This window comes from Gobio gobio, assembly GCF_949357685.1.
Source record: "Gobio gobio genome assembly, chromosome: 19".
Lineage (NCBI taxonomy): Eukaryota > Metazoa > Chordata > Actinopteri > Cypriniformes > Gobionidae > Gobio > Gobio gobio.
Genome location: NC_137112.1, coordinates 22,790,223 through 22,811,578, shown reverse-complemented (window position 1 = coordinate 22,811,578; position 21,356 = coordinate 22,790,223). Strand labels below are relative to the sequence as shown.

The 21,356-nt window shown below is 46.0% G+C and overlaps 1 protein-coding gene across 1 annotated transcript in view; it reads left to right on the top strand.

Annotated features, from left to right (window-relative positions):
* Positions 1-18,197, top strand: part of efna2b (ephrin-A2b) — a 261,482-nt gene extending 243,285 nt beyond the window's left edge. The window contains exon 4 of the mRNA XM_079845066.1: positions 16,543-18,197. Within this exon, the coding sequence (XP_079701192.1) occupies positions 16,543-16,661 (119 nt within the window). The 3' untranslated portion in view covers positions 16,662-18,197. The remainder of the gene's footprint in view (positions 1-16,542) is intronic.
* Positions 18,198-21,356: the final 3,159 nt, after the last annotated feature.

Below are 21,356 nucleotides of genomic sequence, written 5' to 3'. Positions count from 1 at the left end.
TTCTGCGTTAACATCGTGAACGGCAGCCTGTGAAGGGACCGGTTCAGGAAACGCAGGTCCAAGATCGGTCGTAACCCGCCGCCTTTCTTGGGTACAATGAAGTACGGGCTGTAGAACCCGGACCTCATATCAGCTTGAGGGACCGGCTCTATCTCGTCCTTCGCCAGTAGGACAGCGATCTCCGCCCTGAGCACGGGGGCGTTCGCCTCCACTACAGTCGTGAAGTGAACGCCCCTGAACTTGGGGGGACGCCGGGCGAACTGAATCGCATAGCCGAGTCTGATGGTACGGAGGAGCCACCGAGACGGGCTGGGAAGCGCTAGCCCAGACTCCGAGCAAGGGGGATCATCGTCACCACAGACGTACCCGCAGCGGGGCAGCGAGGCGGAACGCAGGGATCCGGCTCGGACGGCATGGGAGCGGCCCGAAGCGGGATCTGAGTGTGCTGTGCAACACTTACCTGCATCCGCGGAGGGGACGTGCGAGTGTGGGGAGGCCGCTTGTGTGCGTCCCGACAGCCGGCGTCCCCTGCTGGCGAAGGGAGAGGTACTTGAGGGTGGCGAGGCATGGGAGCGTCGACCACCGCCAAGCGCGCTCTCTTGGCACCCAGAAATATTGGAAACTGCTCTTTTATTGAAGTTTTGGGTGCCGCTGGCACTAGGGCCAGCGGCGGAACAGACAAACAAAAGATTCTCCCCCGGCCCTCCTCCGGGGGAAGGAGTGGTGCTGCAGCCATCTCCCTCAGAGCAGTTTCCTCCATATCTTGGCGGCCCGTCTCAGGGTCGCTTGCGACGGCGCTTGCCACCTGGCTTGGCAGCGGCCTGAGCGGGCTGGACATCCTTCCCACGGCCGGCCCCACGCTGTCGGCTGGTGTTAGGCTGCTGCGGTGCCACTGCTCTCCCGTGGGAGGGTCCAGCGGGTTCCCTTGGAGGCTCTACCGGCTGCGGAGCAGAGGGAATAGGGGCCTGCGGAGGTTCACTCGGCGGGTTTGCCCTAAACGTGATCCTCAGATCACCCTGGCCATCCAAAGAAGCAGGTCCACCCGGGTTAGGGGTAGACCTAGTTCGTGGGATGGGTAAGGGGACTCCCCCAGCCCGGAGGTAGGAGAGTCTCGATCTAAGCTCCGAGATAGTCATGTTCCCGCAGTGGGAACATGAACTATCCACAAACGCCGCCTCAGCGTGCTGTGTGCCCAAACACGTGAGACAGCGATTGTGATCAAGTCTTATGTTTGGTGGTCCCTTTGTGTTTCATACCTTATTAGTATTCCAAAGTATTTTAAAGTATTTAGATTAAGTTATAAAACTTGTCTAATCTAACAAAGTACATTACAAATTACTTTTTAAAGCATGTATTTTGTAATCTGTAGTGAAATACATTTTAAAAGTAACCTTCCCAACCCTAAAAACTTGTAACGTACAATCTAAGATTGTGTAGTTTGAGGTCCCATATTTATGAAATCCATTCAGAAATGTAAACAGAATAACAATTATAATTGTTAAGTTCCTCACAATTACCATCCCTATTTTCAGTCATAATTTAGGCGTTGTGTAAGTTTCGAGGAGAAGCCTCAGCTCATGTGACAGCCCATTAGCATGATGTAATTGTTAGCAAACAGAAGTGTTCCAGAGAACAGTTCAGACAATCACATGCAAATTGAAATAACGATCCACCTCTCACTCTATCATGCATCTGTTTAAAAGAGCACTCGTGACTCAATCCAGCTTCTCAGAGATATGTACACTGACTTTCACAGCGATGAAATCACATGAGAGTCTGAGAGTGAAAAACCTACTGAACGCAAGTTCAATTGAATGTTTGAATTCAAATACAGTTCTCATCCTGTGTCCACTATTGGGCTTCTGAGGTGTAGAAAGTTGTTGCAAAGGCCTGCATATTGTTTCATTAGAGTGTGGGCTTTAGGTTGTATTCATGAAATATTTATATGTGCATAACATACTGGATGGAGGGTGACAAAAAGAACAGCAGATGCCTGTCAGTGAAAAGCTTTATCATCCGGTGTGACCCCTCCATGTCATTGTTTATTTTCCTTTTCTCTGACTGGGTGGAATCCTAGTCTTGTTGTAGACACAAGGCTTAATCTAAACCCCAGACCCCATTATAATGTCTTTAGAGATCTAGGGACTGGAATTGTTAGACCTGAGACAAAAGCTCAATGAAAGGAAGGCTGGGAAAAAGGATGGGCCAGGGGCTAGCGGTGGCAGCAGTGAGAGAATGCACAGAAGCTGCATTCTATTTTACATGTGACTGATTATTTTCAAATCTGATTGAAAATGGTATATATATATAATTAGTAAAAATTATAATGTTCGTTCAATTAGAAAAAATGCTTAAATACAAAATATTAACCCTCTGAACCCTGAGCTGTTTTCTAGGCCCTGGAGGTGTTTTGACATGCCCTGACATTTGAGCTTATTTCTGTTACTTGTAACATTTTCATGGCGAAAGTCTGATTACTGTATTCAGTACAAACTCTGCTACAATAATATGTGAGCAGCATGTATGTAAAAGTTTTTAGTTTGAAGAAAATGACATTTATGCGTGGTTTGTGAAGAAAAAACAAATCACTGAAATAAGCCCATAAAACCCATACTGAATATTTGTTCACAAGACTTTTTAAAACTGGATCACGTAGGCTAGAATTTTTGCTTCAAGACGATGTAAAAAACACTCTGGCCACTCATTCACATAAAACACTATTATAAACACATTTGATTTGCTCAACCTATTAATGTTTTTTTATTAAATCTATTAATTAATTTTAACATCACAGAAATTAATGTAAATTGTTACACACAAGAATTTGTTTTAAATTAATTGCTTTATTAATAATTATTCATTTTAAAGAAATATATAGTTTTATTCAGCAAGAATGCATTACATGTGTCAAAATTTACAAAAGCTTTATATTTCAGATTAATGCTGTTTTTTTTTTTTACTTTCTACTCATCAAAGAATCCTGAAATGTACACAACTGTTTTCAACATGGATTTCTCATTACAGTATTACCGTGAATGTCATTATGATTTGTTTGCAATATAATCTACAAATGCACACAGAAATATATGCTCCTGCCATGTCTGCCGTTACTAAGCTTTTTCATCTCGCTACTGCCTGGGAAAAACGAGCGCGCCACACCGCATTAAGCGTCACAACGCCATTGCTCTCTATTTGAGCATCTACATTTTATATAACGAACTTGAGCACGCAAAAGACGCAACATATGTGAACAGCCCCTTAGTCAGTGGTTAGATCAGCAAGGCAGTCAATAAACGGGACAAGTGACGTAACGTACGGGACATTTAGGCCGTATAAACGGGACGTCCCGGCTATTACGGGACAGTTGGCAACTCTACTTTTATATCATGCTGTGTTTAATATTATAGAGCATATAATTATCCTCATGCATTAAAAGGTTGCCTAACGATTTCCTATTTCAACATGTTTCTGTTGATTTCATACATTTTAGTCTGGCAATAGTTCAACTAGTAGCCTACAATGTGAAGTTTATGCATCAATAACGCTAATATAAGTGAGAAATGTTTTACCTTAAAAATTCTCATGTTAAAATCGCGTTCTGTTTCTTCTGAAAGGTAAACTCACAGCGTGTCTGAACTCGATGAAAATCTGAAAAATTATGAAGCTAATGTTTTGTTTTGAGGTGATGGGGGACGTTTACAGTTTTGTGTTCCTTCACATGGACGATTAGCATGTGAATAGCTTTGTGCACGTGGGTGTGGTCACATTTAAGATAATGATGATCCGCTGGAGGAACTCTACCTCTCGCTGTTTTCATACGGATTACATAAACAGAGAATATATGTTTTTTATATACATTTTCATTTAAAAGTAGACATTCCAAGCATTATAAAGATATATCTGTTGCGTCTGTGTGGCAAGTATTCACTGAGTTACAGTTCCCTTTCGAAAGGGAACTCGCGCTGCATCGGAAAGACGCTACGGGGAACGCCTCAGCGTGACAGGTGTCTGAAACTACTATCGAATCACGGCAATCCTATTGACCGGCGACAGCCCATGATGTCATCAATGTGCGACCTGGAAGTATTTAAGGGTGCCTTGCAAACACATACACATTTTTTTGTCTTCAGGGACTGTTCTGTCTGAAGCACCATACGAGTTAAGGTAATACAAACTCATTATTTAATACACACGAGTGTGTATTTACTGCCTGGGATCAAGAGCATGCACAATCAGTTCATATGAAGGGAGAAATCGCTCGTGATAGATTGCACAATCGATTTATCCCTGGCCATAAACCATCGGCTCAGATGAGCCTTCCATTCCTTCCTGATCTTCTTACCGAGATCGAGAGGGCATGGAAGAATCCATATTCGGCCCAATATTCATCGACATCAGCTTTTTAACTTCGCTGATGTCGAGGGGATAGGGGAATATGGGTTGATGCTACCGATTGACGGGACGTTTGCGAACTTTCTCGCATATGGGTGGGCATCAACACTAAGAACTAAAACTCTGCCATCTAACCTCTCAAAACCATGTTGTGCTTTAATGGCAGGGCATACACGGCAGCAGGTCAGGCTGGTGCTGCTTTTCACACCATGGCGGTGTTTCAGGCGTACCAGGCAGATCTGCTGGGGGATCTCGATCAGGGGTAGGTTTGTAACCCCTGATGCGGTGGTCAAACTGTGCCGCACCACAGGTCTAGCTCTCCGTGCCACCAAGCAAATCAGCTGCCGCAATCGGTTTTTCGCAATCGGCCATGGTGGTTGCAGAGAGACATCTGTGGTCAAACTCGGCTGATATCGTGGGGAAAGAAAAAGGCCACGATTTGCCGGTTTTGCCTTTCAAGCTTTTCCACCGCTTCCGTTGGGGTGGTGGTGGGAAAGTTTGGAGAGGCGAAGGCGCGTTCGGCAGCGTTTAACCTGCGTACCGCTTAGATCCGGATCCGCGCCCAGGCAGGCGGGAGGTGGCCCGTCATGGCCCGAGGGCTGGAGACAGGGCCAGAGTGCCAGTATTGCCTTTCGTGCGCCCCCTCATAGGAGTAGGTTGCAAAAGAGGCGGGGCTCCCGGAGGAATTAGGGTCCTGCATAGTTCCCTTTCAGTCGGTCACGTTCGACGTACGTCGGACGTACCGACGAATTGGGATCACTTCAGAGAGCCCCTATCAGCTGCGAGATATGGAGAACAGGCCAATGGGCCACTGGCGTGCGAGATTTGCATCTTGCGCTCCGCCCCGCCCCGCACTGCGGGTATAAACAGGAAGCGAGAGCAACACGCAGTTGTCATTCACTTCGGAGCCGAACTGGCATTTAATTCGAAGAACAGATGCAATTCTTCAAAGAAAGATAATTTGCTTATCAGCAGAGAGAGAAAGGAGGACGTGAGGACGCTCGTGTTGGCAAGACGGCATGGAACTGCGAGACCGCGTGCTCACCGCTGCATGCAGCAAAAACTGCTGTTCTCACAGCAACCAAACATTTCTGAGTTGGTTCGGTGAGGGCGTTCCATACAGTGAGTGCAAACACAGACTGTACCTGTTCCCTGTGTTCTGCCGCGGTTATCCCTGGGTGAGAGTTACTAAGAGAGTTTTCTCACAAAAGAGTAACGGGTGTGACACTGCGTCTTTTTCAAGATGTCATTCCACCCGTGCGTTTCTGGATGCGGTTGTTCCCTATCGCCTGCTGACGGTCACAATCGCTGCATCATGTGTCTGAGCATCCTGCACGCTGAACCAGCGTTTACGGATAGTTCCCCTTGATAGGCCCCTGATCCCTCACAAGCGCCGCAACCGGTAGAGTTTCCGGGAGAACCCGCTGGCCCCTCCCATGGGCGTCCAGCGGTGACTTTCGGGGCTCCAGCGGACGATCAGATGTCGATCGCTGCATCGGAGGGGGAGTTCCAGTCCTCTGGGGATGAAGATTCGGCTGTACTGCCTCCCTCTGAGAAAGTGGCAATGGTCGAGTTGGACCCGGAGTTGACGGCTATGCTTTCCCGGGCCGCCGAAAAGGTCGGGCTTGAGTGGAACCCTCCACCACGTCCCGAGCCTTCTAGGTTGGATGACTGGTTTCTCGGGGTGGATCGCGCTGGTTCTCAGCGTCCCGCCCCGGTGCCTTTCTTTCCGGAGGTGCATGAGGAGCTTACTAGGTCATGGTCAACGCTGTTCAGTGCTCGGAACCGACCTAGTGGCTCCTCCCTCCTCACTACCCTCGACGGTGGACAGGCCAAGGGTTATGTGGGAATCCCACTTGTTGAGCGGGCTGTCGCAATGCAACTGTGTCCGGCGACCGCTTCCAACTGCCGTAGTGACCCGCGTCTCCCGGCCTGTAAGTTCTCTTCCGGTCTGACCGCGAAGGCTTACAGGTCTTGTGGACAGGCCGCGTCTGCCTTGCATGCCATGTCACTGCTTTAGGTGCATCAAGCCCATGCACTCATGGACATGCACGAGGGTAGGCCTGACCCAGAGCTCCTCCGGGAGCTCCGGACGGCGACGGACCTCGTCCTACAGGCGACGAAAGTCACCGCCCGTTCCCATGATCAGGCAATGTCCACGCTCGTGGTCCAGGAGCGGCATCTCTGGCTCAACCTGGCCGACATGAGGGAGACTGATAAATATCGGTTCCTGGACTCCCCCATCTCCACGGCCGGGTTGTTCGGCGACGCGGTCGAGAGCTTTGCCCAGCAGTTCTCACAGAGGAGCGCGTCCAGTCAGTGTTGAACTGCTTGAATTCGTTCAAATGCGAGACAGCGGTACCACTCAAACACTTTCAGAGGCTCCTGGGGCATATGGCATCCGCGGCCGCGGTAACGGTGCTCGGGTTGCTTCATATGAGACCGCTTCAATGCTGGCTACACGATTGGGCTACACGATTGGGAGTCCCGAGATGGGCGTGGCACAGCGGGTCCCTCCGCGTCCAAGTGACGCCGGGGTGCCGCCAAACCTTCAGCCCGTGGTCGAACCCTTCATTTCTACGGGCTGGAGTGCCCATAGAACAGGTGTTCAGGCATGCTGTTGTCTCCACGGAAGCCTCATCCACCGGCTGGGGTGCCACGGACAACGGGCGTGCAGTTTCGGGTCTGTGGACGGGGCCTCAACTGCAGTGGCATATCAATTGCCTAGAGTTGTTAGCAGTTCGTCTTGCACTCAGCCGCTTCAAGGAGCCGCTCAGAGACAAGCACGTTCTGGTCCGTACGGACAACACTGCGGCCGTAGCGTACATCAACAAACAGGGTGGTCTACGCTCCGGTTGCATGTCACAACTCGCCCACCATCTCCTCTTATGGAGTCAGAAGCATCTGAGGTCGCTTCGGGCCATTCACATTCCGGGCCTGCTCAACCGTGCGGCCGATGAGCTGTCGCGGTTACCAGTGCTCCCGGGAGAGTGGAGACTCCATCCCTAGGCGGTCCAGCTGATCTGGAGTCACTTCGGGGCCGCACAGGTAGACCTGTTCGCCGCCCCGGACTCGACCCATTGCCAGTTGTTCTATTCCCTGACCGAGGGGATCCTCGGCTCGGATGCCCTGGCACACAGCTGGCCCCGGGACCTGCGCAAACATGCGTTTCCCCCAGTGAGCCTTCTCGCACAGACACTGTGCAATGTCAGGGAGGATGAGGAGCAAGTCCTGTTGGTCGCTCCGTACTGGCCCAACAGCACTTGGTTCCCGGAACTAGTGCTCCTCGCGACAGCACCTCCTTGGCCCATTCCTCTGAGGAAGGACCTCCTGAGTCAGAGACGGGGTACCCTATGGCACCCGCGTCCGGACCTCTGGAAACTCCATGTTTGGTCCCTGGACGGGACGCGGTGGTTCTAGGTGGCCTGCCACAGAATGTGGTAGACACCATCACTTCCGCTAGAGCTCCCTCTACGAGGCACCTCTATGCGTTGAAGTGGAACCTGTTCGTCGATTGGTGTTCTTCTCGCCGAGAAGACCCCCGGAGATGCTCGATCAGTTCAGTGCTTTCCTTCCTACAAGATGGGTTGGAGCGAAGGCTGTCTCCCTCTACCCTCAAGGTTTATGTTGCCGCTATCGCTTCAAACCATGACATGGTAGATGGGAAGTCTGTTGGGAAGCACGATCTGGTCGTCAGGTTCCTGAGGGGGGCAAGGAGACTAAATCCGCCTCGTCCTCCCTCTATACCCTCTTGGGACTTAACTCTGGTGCTTACCGCACTGCAGAGAGCGCCCTTTGAGCCTTTGCAGTTGGCAGAGTTGAAAATCCTGTCTCTAAAGACAGCACTCCTGACTGCATTGGCCTCTATCAAGAAGGTAGGGGACCTGCAGGCATTTTCGGTCGTTGAATCGTGCCTGGAGTTCGGGCCGGATAACTCTCATGTAATCCTGAGACCCTGGCCTGGATATGTTCCCAAGGTTCCCACCACTCCCTTCCAGGACCAGGTGGTGAGCTTGCAAGCGCTGCCTTCGGAGGAGGCAGACCCAGCCCTGGCTTTTCTCTGTCCCGTCCGCGCCCTGCGGACATACGTAGACAGAGCGCAAAGCTTCAGAACCTCAGAGCAGCTCTTCGTCTGTTACGGAGGACAGCAGAAGGGAAAGGCTGTCTCCAAGCAGAGGATGGCCCACTGGATAGTGGATGCCATCGTCTTGGCGTATGAGACGCAAGACGTGCCCTGCCCGCTCAGGTTAAGAGCTCACTCCACTAGGGGTGTAGCTTCTTCCTGGGCGTTGGCTCGTGGCACCTCGCTGACAGATATTTGTAGAGCTGCGGGCTGGGCGACACCCAACACGTTCGCTAGATTCTATAGCCTGCGTGTAGAGCCGGTAGTTTCCCGTGTGCTCGCTTCCCATGGTCAGTAACACCGGAGTGCCCATTCTAGTGTCGGCTTGCTGCGCCATTCCCTTCCCCATGGATCGGATACGTGTGCTTATCTGCTCCAGTCGAGTTCCCCTAAGCTTAGGCGAACCCTGTTGAGTCCTCCGCAACCCCCAGCAGTCGGATGTGGCGGAGCATTCGATGCCAGGCTTAACACTCATATGCATTGGTGTAACTTGTGTTAGGCTGGGTTCCATATGTTGTGACCCCCACGGCGGTCCCATATGTGTATTCTTCCATGGTACGGCTCCCTACGGCGAGCCCGTGTCTTTCCCTTGGCAGAGTTCCTCTGCCGTCTCAGTGCGGTGTTGTTCCTCCGTTGACTTGGCCGGGGCCACCCCTGGGGCTTCCGTATGTTTTACTACCTAAGGCCAGTCCATACGTGTATTCTCCACAAGTTAACTCCCTCCGGGCATGATGTGGCTTCCGCAGCGGCCCCTCCGGGCACGCTTTCCCAGCGTTATCCAATAAAGGTCTGCTGAATGGGTCTTGCGGAACAGCAGTGTGACTCTCCCTGCAGGAGTTTTCCCGCCTGGAACAGACGGGGTCTGAGGGGCTCTTCGCTGGGCGCTGGAAGTGGTAGTAACTGTGGCGTTTTCCAAAGGGATCCCAATTTGACGGTACGTCCGGCGTACGTCGAATGTGACCGACTGAAAGGGAACGTCTCGGTTACATATGGTAACCTTCGTTCCCTGAAGGAGGGAACGGAGACGTACGTCCCATCGCCACAGTTGCTGTACCATCACTGCATGGCCGAGTCACAAGTTCGGCTCCTCAATGAAAAACAACTGCGTGTTGCTCTCGCTTCCTGTTTATACCCGCAGTGCGGGGCGGAGCGCGAGATGCAAATCTCGCACGCCAATGGCCCATTGGCCTGTTCTCCATATCTCGAAGCTGATAGGGGCTCTCTGAAGTGATCCCAATTTGTCGGTACGTCCGACGTATGTCTCCGTTCCCTCCTTCAGGGAACGAGGGTTACCATACGTAACCGAGACATTTTCTTCATAAAGTGTTTCTCCAGGTGCTTCTTACATCAGGCCTGGGGCTGGGTGGAAGGATATTCGGCGGCCCGCCTTGGCTTGATCAGTGAGAGTGCCCCTTTCAGGCATGCAAGGTCGGTAGAACATCGCGGTCATATGAGAACTTTGTGGTGAGTCTTCGCTCTACATGCCGCAGGTGAGAGTGGTCTATTTTGTGTGATGACACTAAAATATGTATTTCTTAATGACCTTCGTTCCCTATATAGAGTATGGGTTTTATCTCAACCATTAGGAAGGAGGAAGTTAACTGAAGTTTTCCCCTGTAGGTGGCTTAATACAGCGCCAGGCTCTGGGCTGTGGAGGTGAGTGTGTGTTGGCTTTCCCCTTTAAGGAAATGCGGGGCAGGCCACCGATCATGTTGTTCATATGTATGTAAACTTAGGCTTCCTCTCATGGTGAGAGTTATGTTGAGGCCGCCGCTCATTTCCACAGAAATGTTAGCGGAGTGCCAAACGGTAGGACTTCCTTCTGGGAGAATGGAGTGTTTGCTCGCTTGGGGTTTTTTACTGTGTCTTCGGTTCCCTTAAGCCACCGCAGGTTAGAGTAGTTTGTCTTTTCTAGAGTGTGTTTACTAGAGACTGACCCTGGAGCTTCAGTTGGGTATGTTGGCTTAGTTGGCCTAGGCTGTAGGGATGATGGAGGTGTGCTGCTGAGGTTTTCTTAGCAGTCAGTTGTAACTTGCTACCAGGTGGTAGGCCTCACCAGGCATCCGTGGAGGCGAGTTCCAGAGTTGGATACTCGGGTAGCTAGAATTACTTGTTATCAGGTAGTAGGCCTCATCAGGCCTCCTTGAAGGCATGTGCCGATGTGTGGTATCGGTGTGGCTAGCCTGACTGGCTATCAGTTGGTAGGCCTCACCAGGCCTCCTTGAAGACTAGCCCCCAGGGTCCTTTTGGTTACTCTGACAATTTGCATAATTGCTATCAGTTAGTAGGCCTCACTAGGCCTCTCTGGAGGAGTGCTCTGAGTCTCAGTCACTTGACGGTGAGCAGTTGATACTAGCAGGTAGTAGGCCTCACCAGGCCTCCCTAGGAGGCTTGCTATCAGATAGAGGGCCTCGCTAGGCCTCTTTTTTGAAGGTGAGCTCCCGAGGCAGGGTGCTCGGGCAGCTAGCATGACTTGCTATTGGGTGGTAGGCCTCACCGGGCTGGTACCGATGTTTGGGATCTGGACAGCTAGCCTGGCTGGCTATCAGGTGGTAGGCCCCATCAGGCCTCCCTGAAGGCCTGCTGTCAGTTGGAAGGCCTCACCAGGCCTCCCTGAAGGCGAGTATCGATGTATGGCATTGGGATAACTAGCCTGGCAGGCTATCAGGTGGTAGGCCTCACCAGGCCTCCCTAGAGGCTTGCCATCAGGTAGAAGGCCTCACCAGGCCTCCCTGAAGGCGAGTTCCGATGTGTGGCATCTGGATAACTAGCCTAGCAGGCTATCAGGTGGAAGGCCTTACAAGACCTCCCTGAGGGTGAGCTCCAGGTTTGTTGGTCACTCTGAGAGATAGCATTAATTGCTATCAGATAGTAGGCCTCACCGGGCTTCCCTGGAGGTAACTCAGTTGCTTGGGATTAGCATGCATCGCTGGCAGGTAGTAGGCCTCACCAGGCCTCCCTGAGAAACTTGCTACAGGTAGTAGGCCCCGCTGGGCCTCCTTGAGGGCAAAGTTCCCAAGTGTAGGCACTTCTTTGTTACCAGTTCTTGTGAGTATAACCTTTGATAGTTTGGCCTACAGCTAGTGGTTACCCACCAAGCAAGGTTCAGGTGCTCCCCTCATTGAGGGTCGTCTATGAGCACACAGCCACCTGAGTCTGATCAGACGGTCGCAGGCCTCTCGTGAGGCCTCCCTGTTAGATTAATCCGTAGGCCTGTCTGGCCTCCTTATTACTTTGAAACACAAGTATTTGATAGATCCTTTATTTGAGCAGTTAGACTCCCCTCCCTAGCAAGGGTTGTAAATCACTATTCTGAGTATTGCTCTCTGGGATACCCATGTCTGAGATCTGGGCTAAGAAAGACTGCCAGTTTTTCAGTCCCTTAGTCTGGTTGCCTCACTTTCTGAACAGACAGGGTTGGCCAAACTGAAGTGTCCAAACACTTAGGGCACCAGGTCAGGCTTCCCTGGTTATCAGGTGGTAGGCCTCACCAGGCAATCCTGGAAGGCAATCCAGGTCAGGCTTCCCTGGTGGCACTCGGGCGAATATGTTCCCGGGGTAGTGATTTGGCTGGGTTTCCTTCAGGTCCCCTAGCCACATTCCCTTAAAGGGACCCCTTCTGTATAAGTGGTTGGTCCCAGGTCTTTGAGCAGTCTGGATCATGCAGTTGCATTAAGGTTCCTCTTTAGGCGTATAGCTTGGGCTATGACCGTAGGGATGCTGTCCAGTGTGATCTGAGGGGGAGTGGCTCATGTTTTTCAGCTGAATTTGCTTTTGCTGACAGTTGTCACTGCCAGTGGGCAGACACTCCCCTCAGCATGGTGGCGTTGGTATATTGTTCCCCGTAGCGTTTTTACGACGCAGCTTAAGTTCCCTTTCAAAAGGGACCGTCTTGGGTTACATATGTAACCTCTGTTCCCTGAGAACAGGGAACGAGACGCTGCGTCTCCTGCCATGCCTCGGGGCCTGTCTGCTGAACAGTCCCTTCAGACGAGAAGGTGTGTATATGTTGGCAAGGCGCCCTTATATACTTCCGGGTCGTACATTGATGACATCATGGGCTGTCGCCGGTCAATAGGATTGCCGTGATTCGATAGTAGTTTCAGACACCTGTCACGCTGAGGCATTCCCCGTAGCGTTTTTCCGACGCAGCGCCTCGTTCCCTGTTCTCAGTGAACAGAGGTTACATACGTAATCCAAGACGTTAATTTTCATATTTTTAGTATTTTTAGTATTTTAAGGTGTTTTACACGGTCATGAGGAAAAATCCAGCAAAACACACCGGGGCATTCATCGAGTTCAGAGGGTTAAATATATTTTAAATATAAATGTAATGTAAATAAATGTAAACATAAAAAAATATATATATATATATACTACTGTTCAAAAGTGTAGGATTGTTAGGATTTTATAATGTTTTGTGGAAGCATTTAAGAACTGGAGCAACTCAACCACGAAGCGGAAGACTACATAGTAGCTCCATGCAAGCAGCTCCATGCAAGTCTCATTTCACCAGGTACAATGCCAAATGTCGTATTGAGTGGTGTAAAGCACACTGCCATTGGACTCTGGATCATTGGAAACGTGTTCTGTGGAGTGATGAATAATGCTTCTCTGTTTGGCAGTCTGATGAGCTAGTCTGAATTTGGCAGATACCAGGAGAATGTGTTACCTGCCTGAATGCATTGTGCCAACTGTAAAATTTGGTGGAGGATAGTTAATGGATCGGGGCTGTTTTCAGGAGTCCCTTACGAGTCCCCTTGCTTCCAATGAAGGATAATCTTAATGCTTCACCATACCAAGACATTTTGGACAATGCTATGGTTCCAACATTTAAGAGTTTGGAGAATGACCTTTTCTTTTCCAGCATGGTCCATCATCCAAAACATGGTTGGATGAGTTTGGTGTGGAAGAACTTGACTGGCCGGAACAGAGCCCTGACCTAAATCCAATCAAACACCTTTGAGATGAACTGGAACTGAGATAGCAAGCAAGGCCTTCTCATCCATATTAATGTCTATGTATTTAGAATAAGATATCATTACAGTCCCTGTTGGTGTAATGGTCAAGTATCCAGTAATGGTCATATACAGTATATATATTATTATATAAATTATATAAATTATTACCTGTATATATATACATATATAGTGGGGCAAAAAAGTATTTAGTCAGCCACCAATTGTGCAAGTTCTCCCACTTAAAAAGATGAGAGAGGCCTGTAATTTTCATCATAGCTACACTTCAACTATGAGAGACAGAATGAGAAAAAAAAATCCAGAAAATCACATTGTCTGATTTTTTAAGAATTTATTTGCAAATTATGGTGGAAAATAAGTATTTGGTCACCTACAAAAAAGCACGATTTCTGGCTCTCACAGACCTGTAACTTCTTCTTTAAGAGGGTCCTCTGTCCTCCACTTGTTACCTGTATTAATGGCACCTGTTTGAACTTGTTATCAGTATAAAAGACACCTGTCCACAACCTCAAACAGTCAGACTCCAAACTCCACTATGGCCAAACCCAAAGAGGTGTAAAAAGAACACCAGAAACAAAATTGTAGACCTACACCAGGCTGGGAAGACTGAATCTGCAATAGGTAAGAAGCTTGGAGTGAAGAAATCAACTGTGGGAGCAATTTGGAAAATGGAAGTTGCATCCAAAGAACACCATACCTACTGTGAAGCATGGGGGTGGAAACATCATGCTTTGGGGCTGTTTTTCTGCAAAGGGACCAGAACGACTGATCCGTGTAAAGGACAGAATGAATGGGGCCATGTATCGTGAGATTTTGAGTAAAAACCTCCTTCCATCAGCAAGGGCATTGAAGATGAAACGTGGCTGGGTCTTTCAGCATGACAATGATCCCAAACACACCGCCCGGGCAACGAAGAAGTGGCTTCGTAAGGAGCATTTCATGGTCCTGGAGTGGCCTAGCCAGTCTCCAGATCTCAACCCCATAGAAAATCTTTGGAGGGAGTTGAAAATCCGTGTTGCCCAGCGACAGCCCCAAAACATCACTGCTCTAGAGGAGATTTGCATGGAGGAAGGGGCCAAACTACCTGCAACAGTGTGTAAAAACCTTGTGGAGACTTACAGAAAACGTTTGACCTGTCATTGCCAACAAAGGGTATATAACAAAGTATCGAGATTAACTTTTGTTATTGACCAAATACTTATTTTCCACCATAATTTGCAAATAAATTGTTTAAAAATCAGACAATGTGCTTTTCTGGATTTTTTTTCCTCATTCTGTCTCTCATAGTTGAAGTACCTATGATAAAAATTACAGGCCTCTCTCATCTTTTTAAGTGGGAGAACTTGCACAATTGGTGGCTGATTAAATACTTTTTTGCCCCACTATATATACACGCTATATTGTCAAAAGTTTTGGGACGCCTGCCTTTACATGCACATGAACTTTTATGACATCCCATTCTTAATCCATAGGGTTTAATATGAAGTTGGCCCACCCTTTGCACCTATAACAGCTTCAACTCTCCTGGGGAGGCTTTCCACAAGGTTTAGGAGTTTGTTTGTGACCATGTGACCATGCTTCTAGAAGCGCATTTGTGAGGTCAGGCACTGATATTGGACGAGAAGGCCTGTCTCACAGTCTCCACTCTAATTAATCCCAAATGTCTTCTCGTGTTGAAGTCAGGACTCTGTGCAGGCCAGTCAAGTTCCTCCACACCAAACTCGCTCATCAATGTCTTTATGGACCTTGCTTTGTGCGCTGGTCTGCAGTCATGTTGGAACAGGAAGGAGCTGTCCCTAAACCGTTCCCACAAAGTTGGGAGCATGAAATTGTCCAAAATGTCTTGAGATGCTGAAGATTAAGAGTTCCCTTCACTGGAACTAAGGGGCCAAGCCCAACCCCTGAAAAACAGCCCCACACCATAATCCTCCCTCCACAAACTTTACACTTGGCACAATTCAGTCAGGCAAGTCGGCAACTTTTCAGCAAGTACCGTTTTCCTGGCAACTGCCAAACCCAGATTCGACCATCGGATTGCCAGACACAGAAGCATGATTTGTCACTCCAGAGAACACGTCTCCACTGCTCTAGAGTCCAGTGGTGGCATGCTTTACACCACTGCATCCAACGCTTTGCATTGCACTTGGTGATGTAAGGCTTGGATGCAGCTGCTCGGCCATGGAAACCCATACCAGGAAGCTCTCTATGCACTGTTCTTGAGCTAATCTGAAGGCCACACAAATATTGGAGGTCTGTATCTATTGACTGCAGAAAGTTGTCGACTTCTGCGCACTGTGCTCCTCAGCATGCACTCAATGCACACCCCGCTCTGTGATTTTACGTGGCCTACCACTTCGTGGCTGAATTGCTGTTATTCCCAATTGCTTCCTCTTTATTATAATACCACTAACAGTTGACCGTAGAATATTTAGTAGTAAGGTAATTTCATGAATGGATTTATTGCACAGGTTGCAACCTATCACAGTACAACTCTTGAATTCACTGAGCTCCAGAGAGTGACCCATTCTTTCACAAATGTTTTTAGAAGCAGTCTCCATGCCCAGGTGTTTGATTGTATACACCTGTGGCCATGGAAGTGATTGGAACACCTGGATTCAATGATTTGGAGGGGTGTCCCAATACTTTTGGCAATATACTGTAGTGTATGTACAGAATCACAAAATATGTGTTCTGTTCCGCACTTTTTTTAATATTGTGCAGATTCTATAATAAATTAATATTTCTAATTATTAATACAGTGAGTCTAAAATGACTAGTTTGAAATAAAAAAAAAACATGCCACAAGACCAAATCATATAATCTGAATGAGGACTGAGTCCCCCTGAGGCTGAAACCGCTCCTGCAATGAATATTTTCAACGACCAATAAATACCCCCTATAATCACTTCTGAGAAGAATATTCCTGAAATGCACATTGCTGTTGTTAGATTGTTTTCTACTGTTTGTAAGTAACGTGGAGCAGACAGGAAGAGGCAAAGGTGCAACATGATTAATAATGTGCATTCTTTTTCTTTCTTTCTCTCTCAGATGACTCTCTGTATGAGTCTCCAGAGCCTTTCCTGACAGATGATTCCAGCGGTGGTTGGGCATTAACGCCCAGCCTGTGGCTCATGTTTCCATTGCTTCTGCTTCTGTGTCCCTCATAGCATTATAATCCACTGAGCCTGACCACACTCAACCTGCCCCACCCCATCATACATCACAACGACATGCCCCGCCCCATGAGATCTGGACTCTAGCAACAAACATTGCTCCTCACCTGCTCTTTGCACTGTTGATATGGATTTTTACCAACTCTGCACCCCAGCTGGACATCTGAAAACCATCTCTAATTTACAATGGCAATATGTCTTGCCCAAATGCCCAAATATGGGTGTTCCTGCATAGGTTCCCTTGCTTGACTGAGAAAAGACATGTGAAGCGGCCAGCGTTTTTGAGTGTACTGTACTTTTCCAACATCCCACCATCATCCGCGTGTCAAGAGATTCAAACGACTGCCATCTGAATCGCTCTGTTTATCTGCATTAACCACCTTCACTGTCATCTGAGCTGAATTTTCACTATTATGAGAAAGTAAAAGTGTGTGAGTGAGTTTGTGCTTGTGGGTGCACGTATGCCGATGTTCGCATATGAACAGATATACAGAGCAGTCACAGTCCCTTACAAAATTACTAGAAAAAAACGTGTTCTATTACTCATTGAGAGAAGGGGACAATTATATTTGTGAATCTGCCAAAGACACTACTTAAACTTTTTTAATTGGGGGAGTGGGGCAAATACTAGTTTAGGTAAGAGATTACATGCAACCATGGAACATTTCAGGCTTTTAGATTCATGGCAGGGGAGTATCAGACGACAGCGTAGATTTTTCTATTATGGTCTTTTTTTTCATACAAAAAACAAGAATGTTGCGTAGATAAAAAATAAAAAAAAAAATAAAAAAAAAACAATAGCTAAAAATGGCCTTTTTTCACTGGTGCTCAAACTGAAATGAGTTTGTCGGTCTCAAACTGCAAAAAAAATATTTTCTTAGTGAGTATTTTTGACTTGTTTTCCAGTAAAAATATCAAAACCTTACAAAATCTTACATAGATTTTTTTCTATTTATCCCATTGGAAAATTATGCAGCCCCTTAAAGTGACAGAAAAAAAGACTTTCGCATGAGAAAATCTTTGTATATGCACAAGAAACTTTTCTCTGAAAATGTTCTTGTTTGCAAGCACAACAAAATTAAACATTTTCTCGTTCGCACAACAGAATTAAACATTCTCTCCTATATTAAACATACATATCAAGAGAACAGAAATGTTCTTATTTTTAAACACGTTTTCCAAATGTGCAAAACACAAAAAAAAGTTTTCGTTCTTTTGCATACAAAAATGTTGGTTGTGCGAACAAGAAAGCTTTAAAACGTTTTTTCATGAACAAAATACATTTTTGATTAATGTGCAACACACACACACAAACACAAAAAACATTCTAGTTTGCACCGAAGTTTTCAATGCACACACAAGTTTCTTGTGTACATGTGAAAGATTTTTGTACACACAGAAAGTTTATTGTGCACATGGCGCAAATGCCACTTTAGGGGCTCCGTAACAAATCTTTTATTTTTTATCTATAAATCTTAAAATCGTTTATTTTAAGCATAAATCTAACAAGCTTTTGTGAGGTTTACACTTAAACAAGAAAAAAAAAAGAATTCAAGAAATATCCTCATGCAGTTTTATGCTGGGTACACACCAAAAGATAATCGGGCTGAATTTGGGCCGATTTCCCCACTTCCGACAATCCTAGCTATGTCCTGATTATCTTGATGGTTCTAAAGATTATCTTATCAGATTTCCCTGTGGTGTGAAGTGTGTTAAGAGTGTCCGAACCTGCTCGGAAGAAAGTTGGAGCCATCCCGATCGCGAATCGTAAATATTCAACATGCTGAATACTTACGATCAGAAATCCTGATGTGTGGGGGGAACTCCAAGGACAAACGCGCGCACACTCACGTAAAACAAAATAATATCCAATCAGAGAGCACGCTGAGAGAATAAAAAACATTGCAGTGTGATTTTTTTGCCATTACTCACCTCTAGCTCACTCTGTAACATGTACAGACCATGAATTTTCTGTGAAAATCATTCCAAACACTATCATCGCAATTTCTTCCTGCATATCATCCGCCATGCTTATCCTGAAGTCTCGCAAGATTTTGCAAGATTTCCTGTGTTTACAGTCGGGACTCTGGTTGAAAATCTGTTCGTGTGTAGTGTGCTGTCTTTGGCACACCACACACTATAGGAGCAAAACGGTTAAATCTAGGATTATTTGTCCTCATGTTTGTGGTCTATCACATTTTGAAATCTTATAAAATGTAAAAAATCTTTTGGTGTGTACCCAGCATTACACAACACAAAAATACAGATTAAGAGAATACATTTTTGCAGTGTATACAGTGCCAAGTGGAAGAGGGATGTCTGTGTCAAAGAAGTGTTTGTTGTCAGGTCGGCTTTCTAACTTTTGTCCCAGCCTGTGTCGCTCTCTTGTTCTCTTTGTATCTGCCTCTCTCTCTCTCTAGCTGTCATTTTTGAATGTGGTCTTTTCTATGTGTCGCCCCGTCACACATAGATCTCCCACACTTGCACTTCTCCCTTTATCCGTGCCGAGGAGGACCGCTGAATAAGAGGCCTCAGGACCCTGAGCGTCTGGTAACTGTGACATCATTGTGACAACACAGGCTTTGGCGTAAAGACTGATGGACCGAGGCCTTGCACTGCAAATAGAAACGCTACATAACATGACTCCATATGAGGGATTAAAATCCACATAGCACTTCTGCTTTTGTGACAATTCCATGAAAAAAATTAACAGAAAGGAGAAACTATAAAGATGTGGGAATATTTGTGCGTTGGAATTGTTTTGTGACTGTAATAATATATGTCATGAAGATTTCAAGGCAAGTCGGCATGGATTGTCTAAGAGAATAAAAACATGTTTTTTGTTTTGTTTTGTTTTTTAAATGTCTGTTGGAACTTTTATATTTTACTTATTCCCGTTTTATTTTTAACTTTTCAAAAGAGCAACAGAAATTATTCATATGTGATATGAAATTATAATGTAGACCCTTGATTTATTAGAGCAACGATGGTACCAGTTCTGCGGTTAAATGAGTCTAGACAAGTCAGATGTTGCTGTTGTTGTTGCTGTTGTTGTTGTTTCCTGCTTGTATCACGATGCATTCTGGTACATGTAGTCCTAATTTTTTTTTTTTTTTCAAGTGTTACTATGAGATTATTTTTATCTGTTAATCATGTGAATAAAACATATTTTGAGTTTCTATAAAATGTTCAAATGCTCTGGCAAAGGACAACTACAAGAAAAAAAGAAGAACAACTGAAATAAAGCTTTTTTTGTTTAAAATATAATCTCTTTCTTTACAGATTGGGAGCTTGTATAAATCTGTGTGGAATGAAATGCTTGATTTTTTTAATGTTGTGCATATTCAAAAGTTTGGGATATTTTGTACCGCTTTATATTAGGTGGCATTAATTACTATGTACTTACATAAAAAATAAGTAAAATGTACTTATTGTGTTCATATTGTATTGATAGTGATGCACTGTTTGTGATATTACAGTCTGAAAGAAATATTTAAAATTATTAATATTTCCTGCGTTATAAGCGCTGAGTTTAAGGTACAATTTTGCACAATACGAGCTGAAATATATCAATATTATCAATACTTGGCATCCTTGTACCCATACAATATCCCCACACAAAATATTGCGATACTATGCTGTATTGATTTTTTCCCCCACCTTCTACCTAATATAAAGTGGGTCCGGATATTTTTTTGAAAGTCAGTAATACTTTCATTAAACAAGGATGCATTAACTGTATCATCATTTTCTTTCTTTCTTTTTTTTTTTTAAAATGCTGCTCTTCTGAACTTTCGATTCTTCATTGAATTCTGGAAAGAAAAATGCTTCATGGTTTCCATGAAAACAGCACAACTGTTTCAGCATTGACAATACTAAGAAATTATTATTGATTACCATATTAGAATGATTTCTGAAGGATCATGTGACACTGAAGACTGAAGTAATGATACTGAAAATTCAGCTTTGCCATCACAGGAATAAATTACATTTTTAAATGTATTAAAATAAAAAGTTCTCCATTAATTGTAAACTTTGGCACTATTACTGTTTTACTGTATGTTTGAACAAAGAAATGCAGCCTTAGTGAGCATAAGACACTTCTTTTTTTTCTCCACCAAATTAATAAATAAAAACCTTTCCGACCCCCTTCCCAGCTATAAAAAAAAAACTGCATTGTTAGGTATAGCATCCTAACCATCATGGAATCTCATAACATTTCACATAGGCAGCAAACTTAGCATGTTAAACACTGAACTGGTGTTTATTATTTTTCAGTATTGGATGAAATTAAAGTTTAAGATTATTAGATTAGATTATTTTCACTGACTTTCTTGTAGTGGATTCTGGGATTACCTTCTCAAATGATTTCAGAACAGTTTTCATGTCTTGTTGAAATGCTCCCTCTGTAGGCAGCTCACTAGGTTTGGACTTTGAAGTATCTCAAAACCTCCAAGTCTAATCTGTTAGATTTTTTATGATAGAATTAGATGTTTTTCATCAGTGTTACTTGTATTTTGATAAGAGCAAAGGATCTCAGACCAGGCCAAATGAGCTCCAGGGACATATTCAAAGATAAGGTAATGTATCAATCAAACAACATGAAACCTCTTCCTTTGATTTTTATATTTTTAATGGGCGCGGGGATCGGGGGGATGGGTGGGGGGGGGGGGGGTTATCCATCAATTT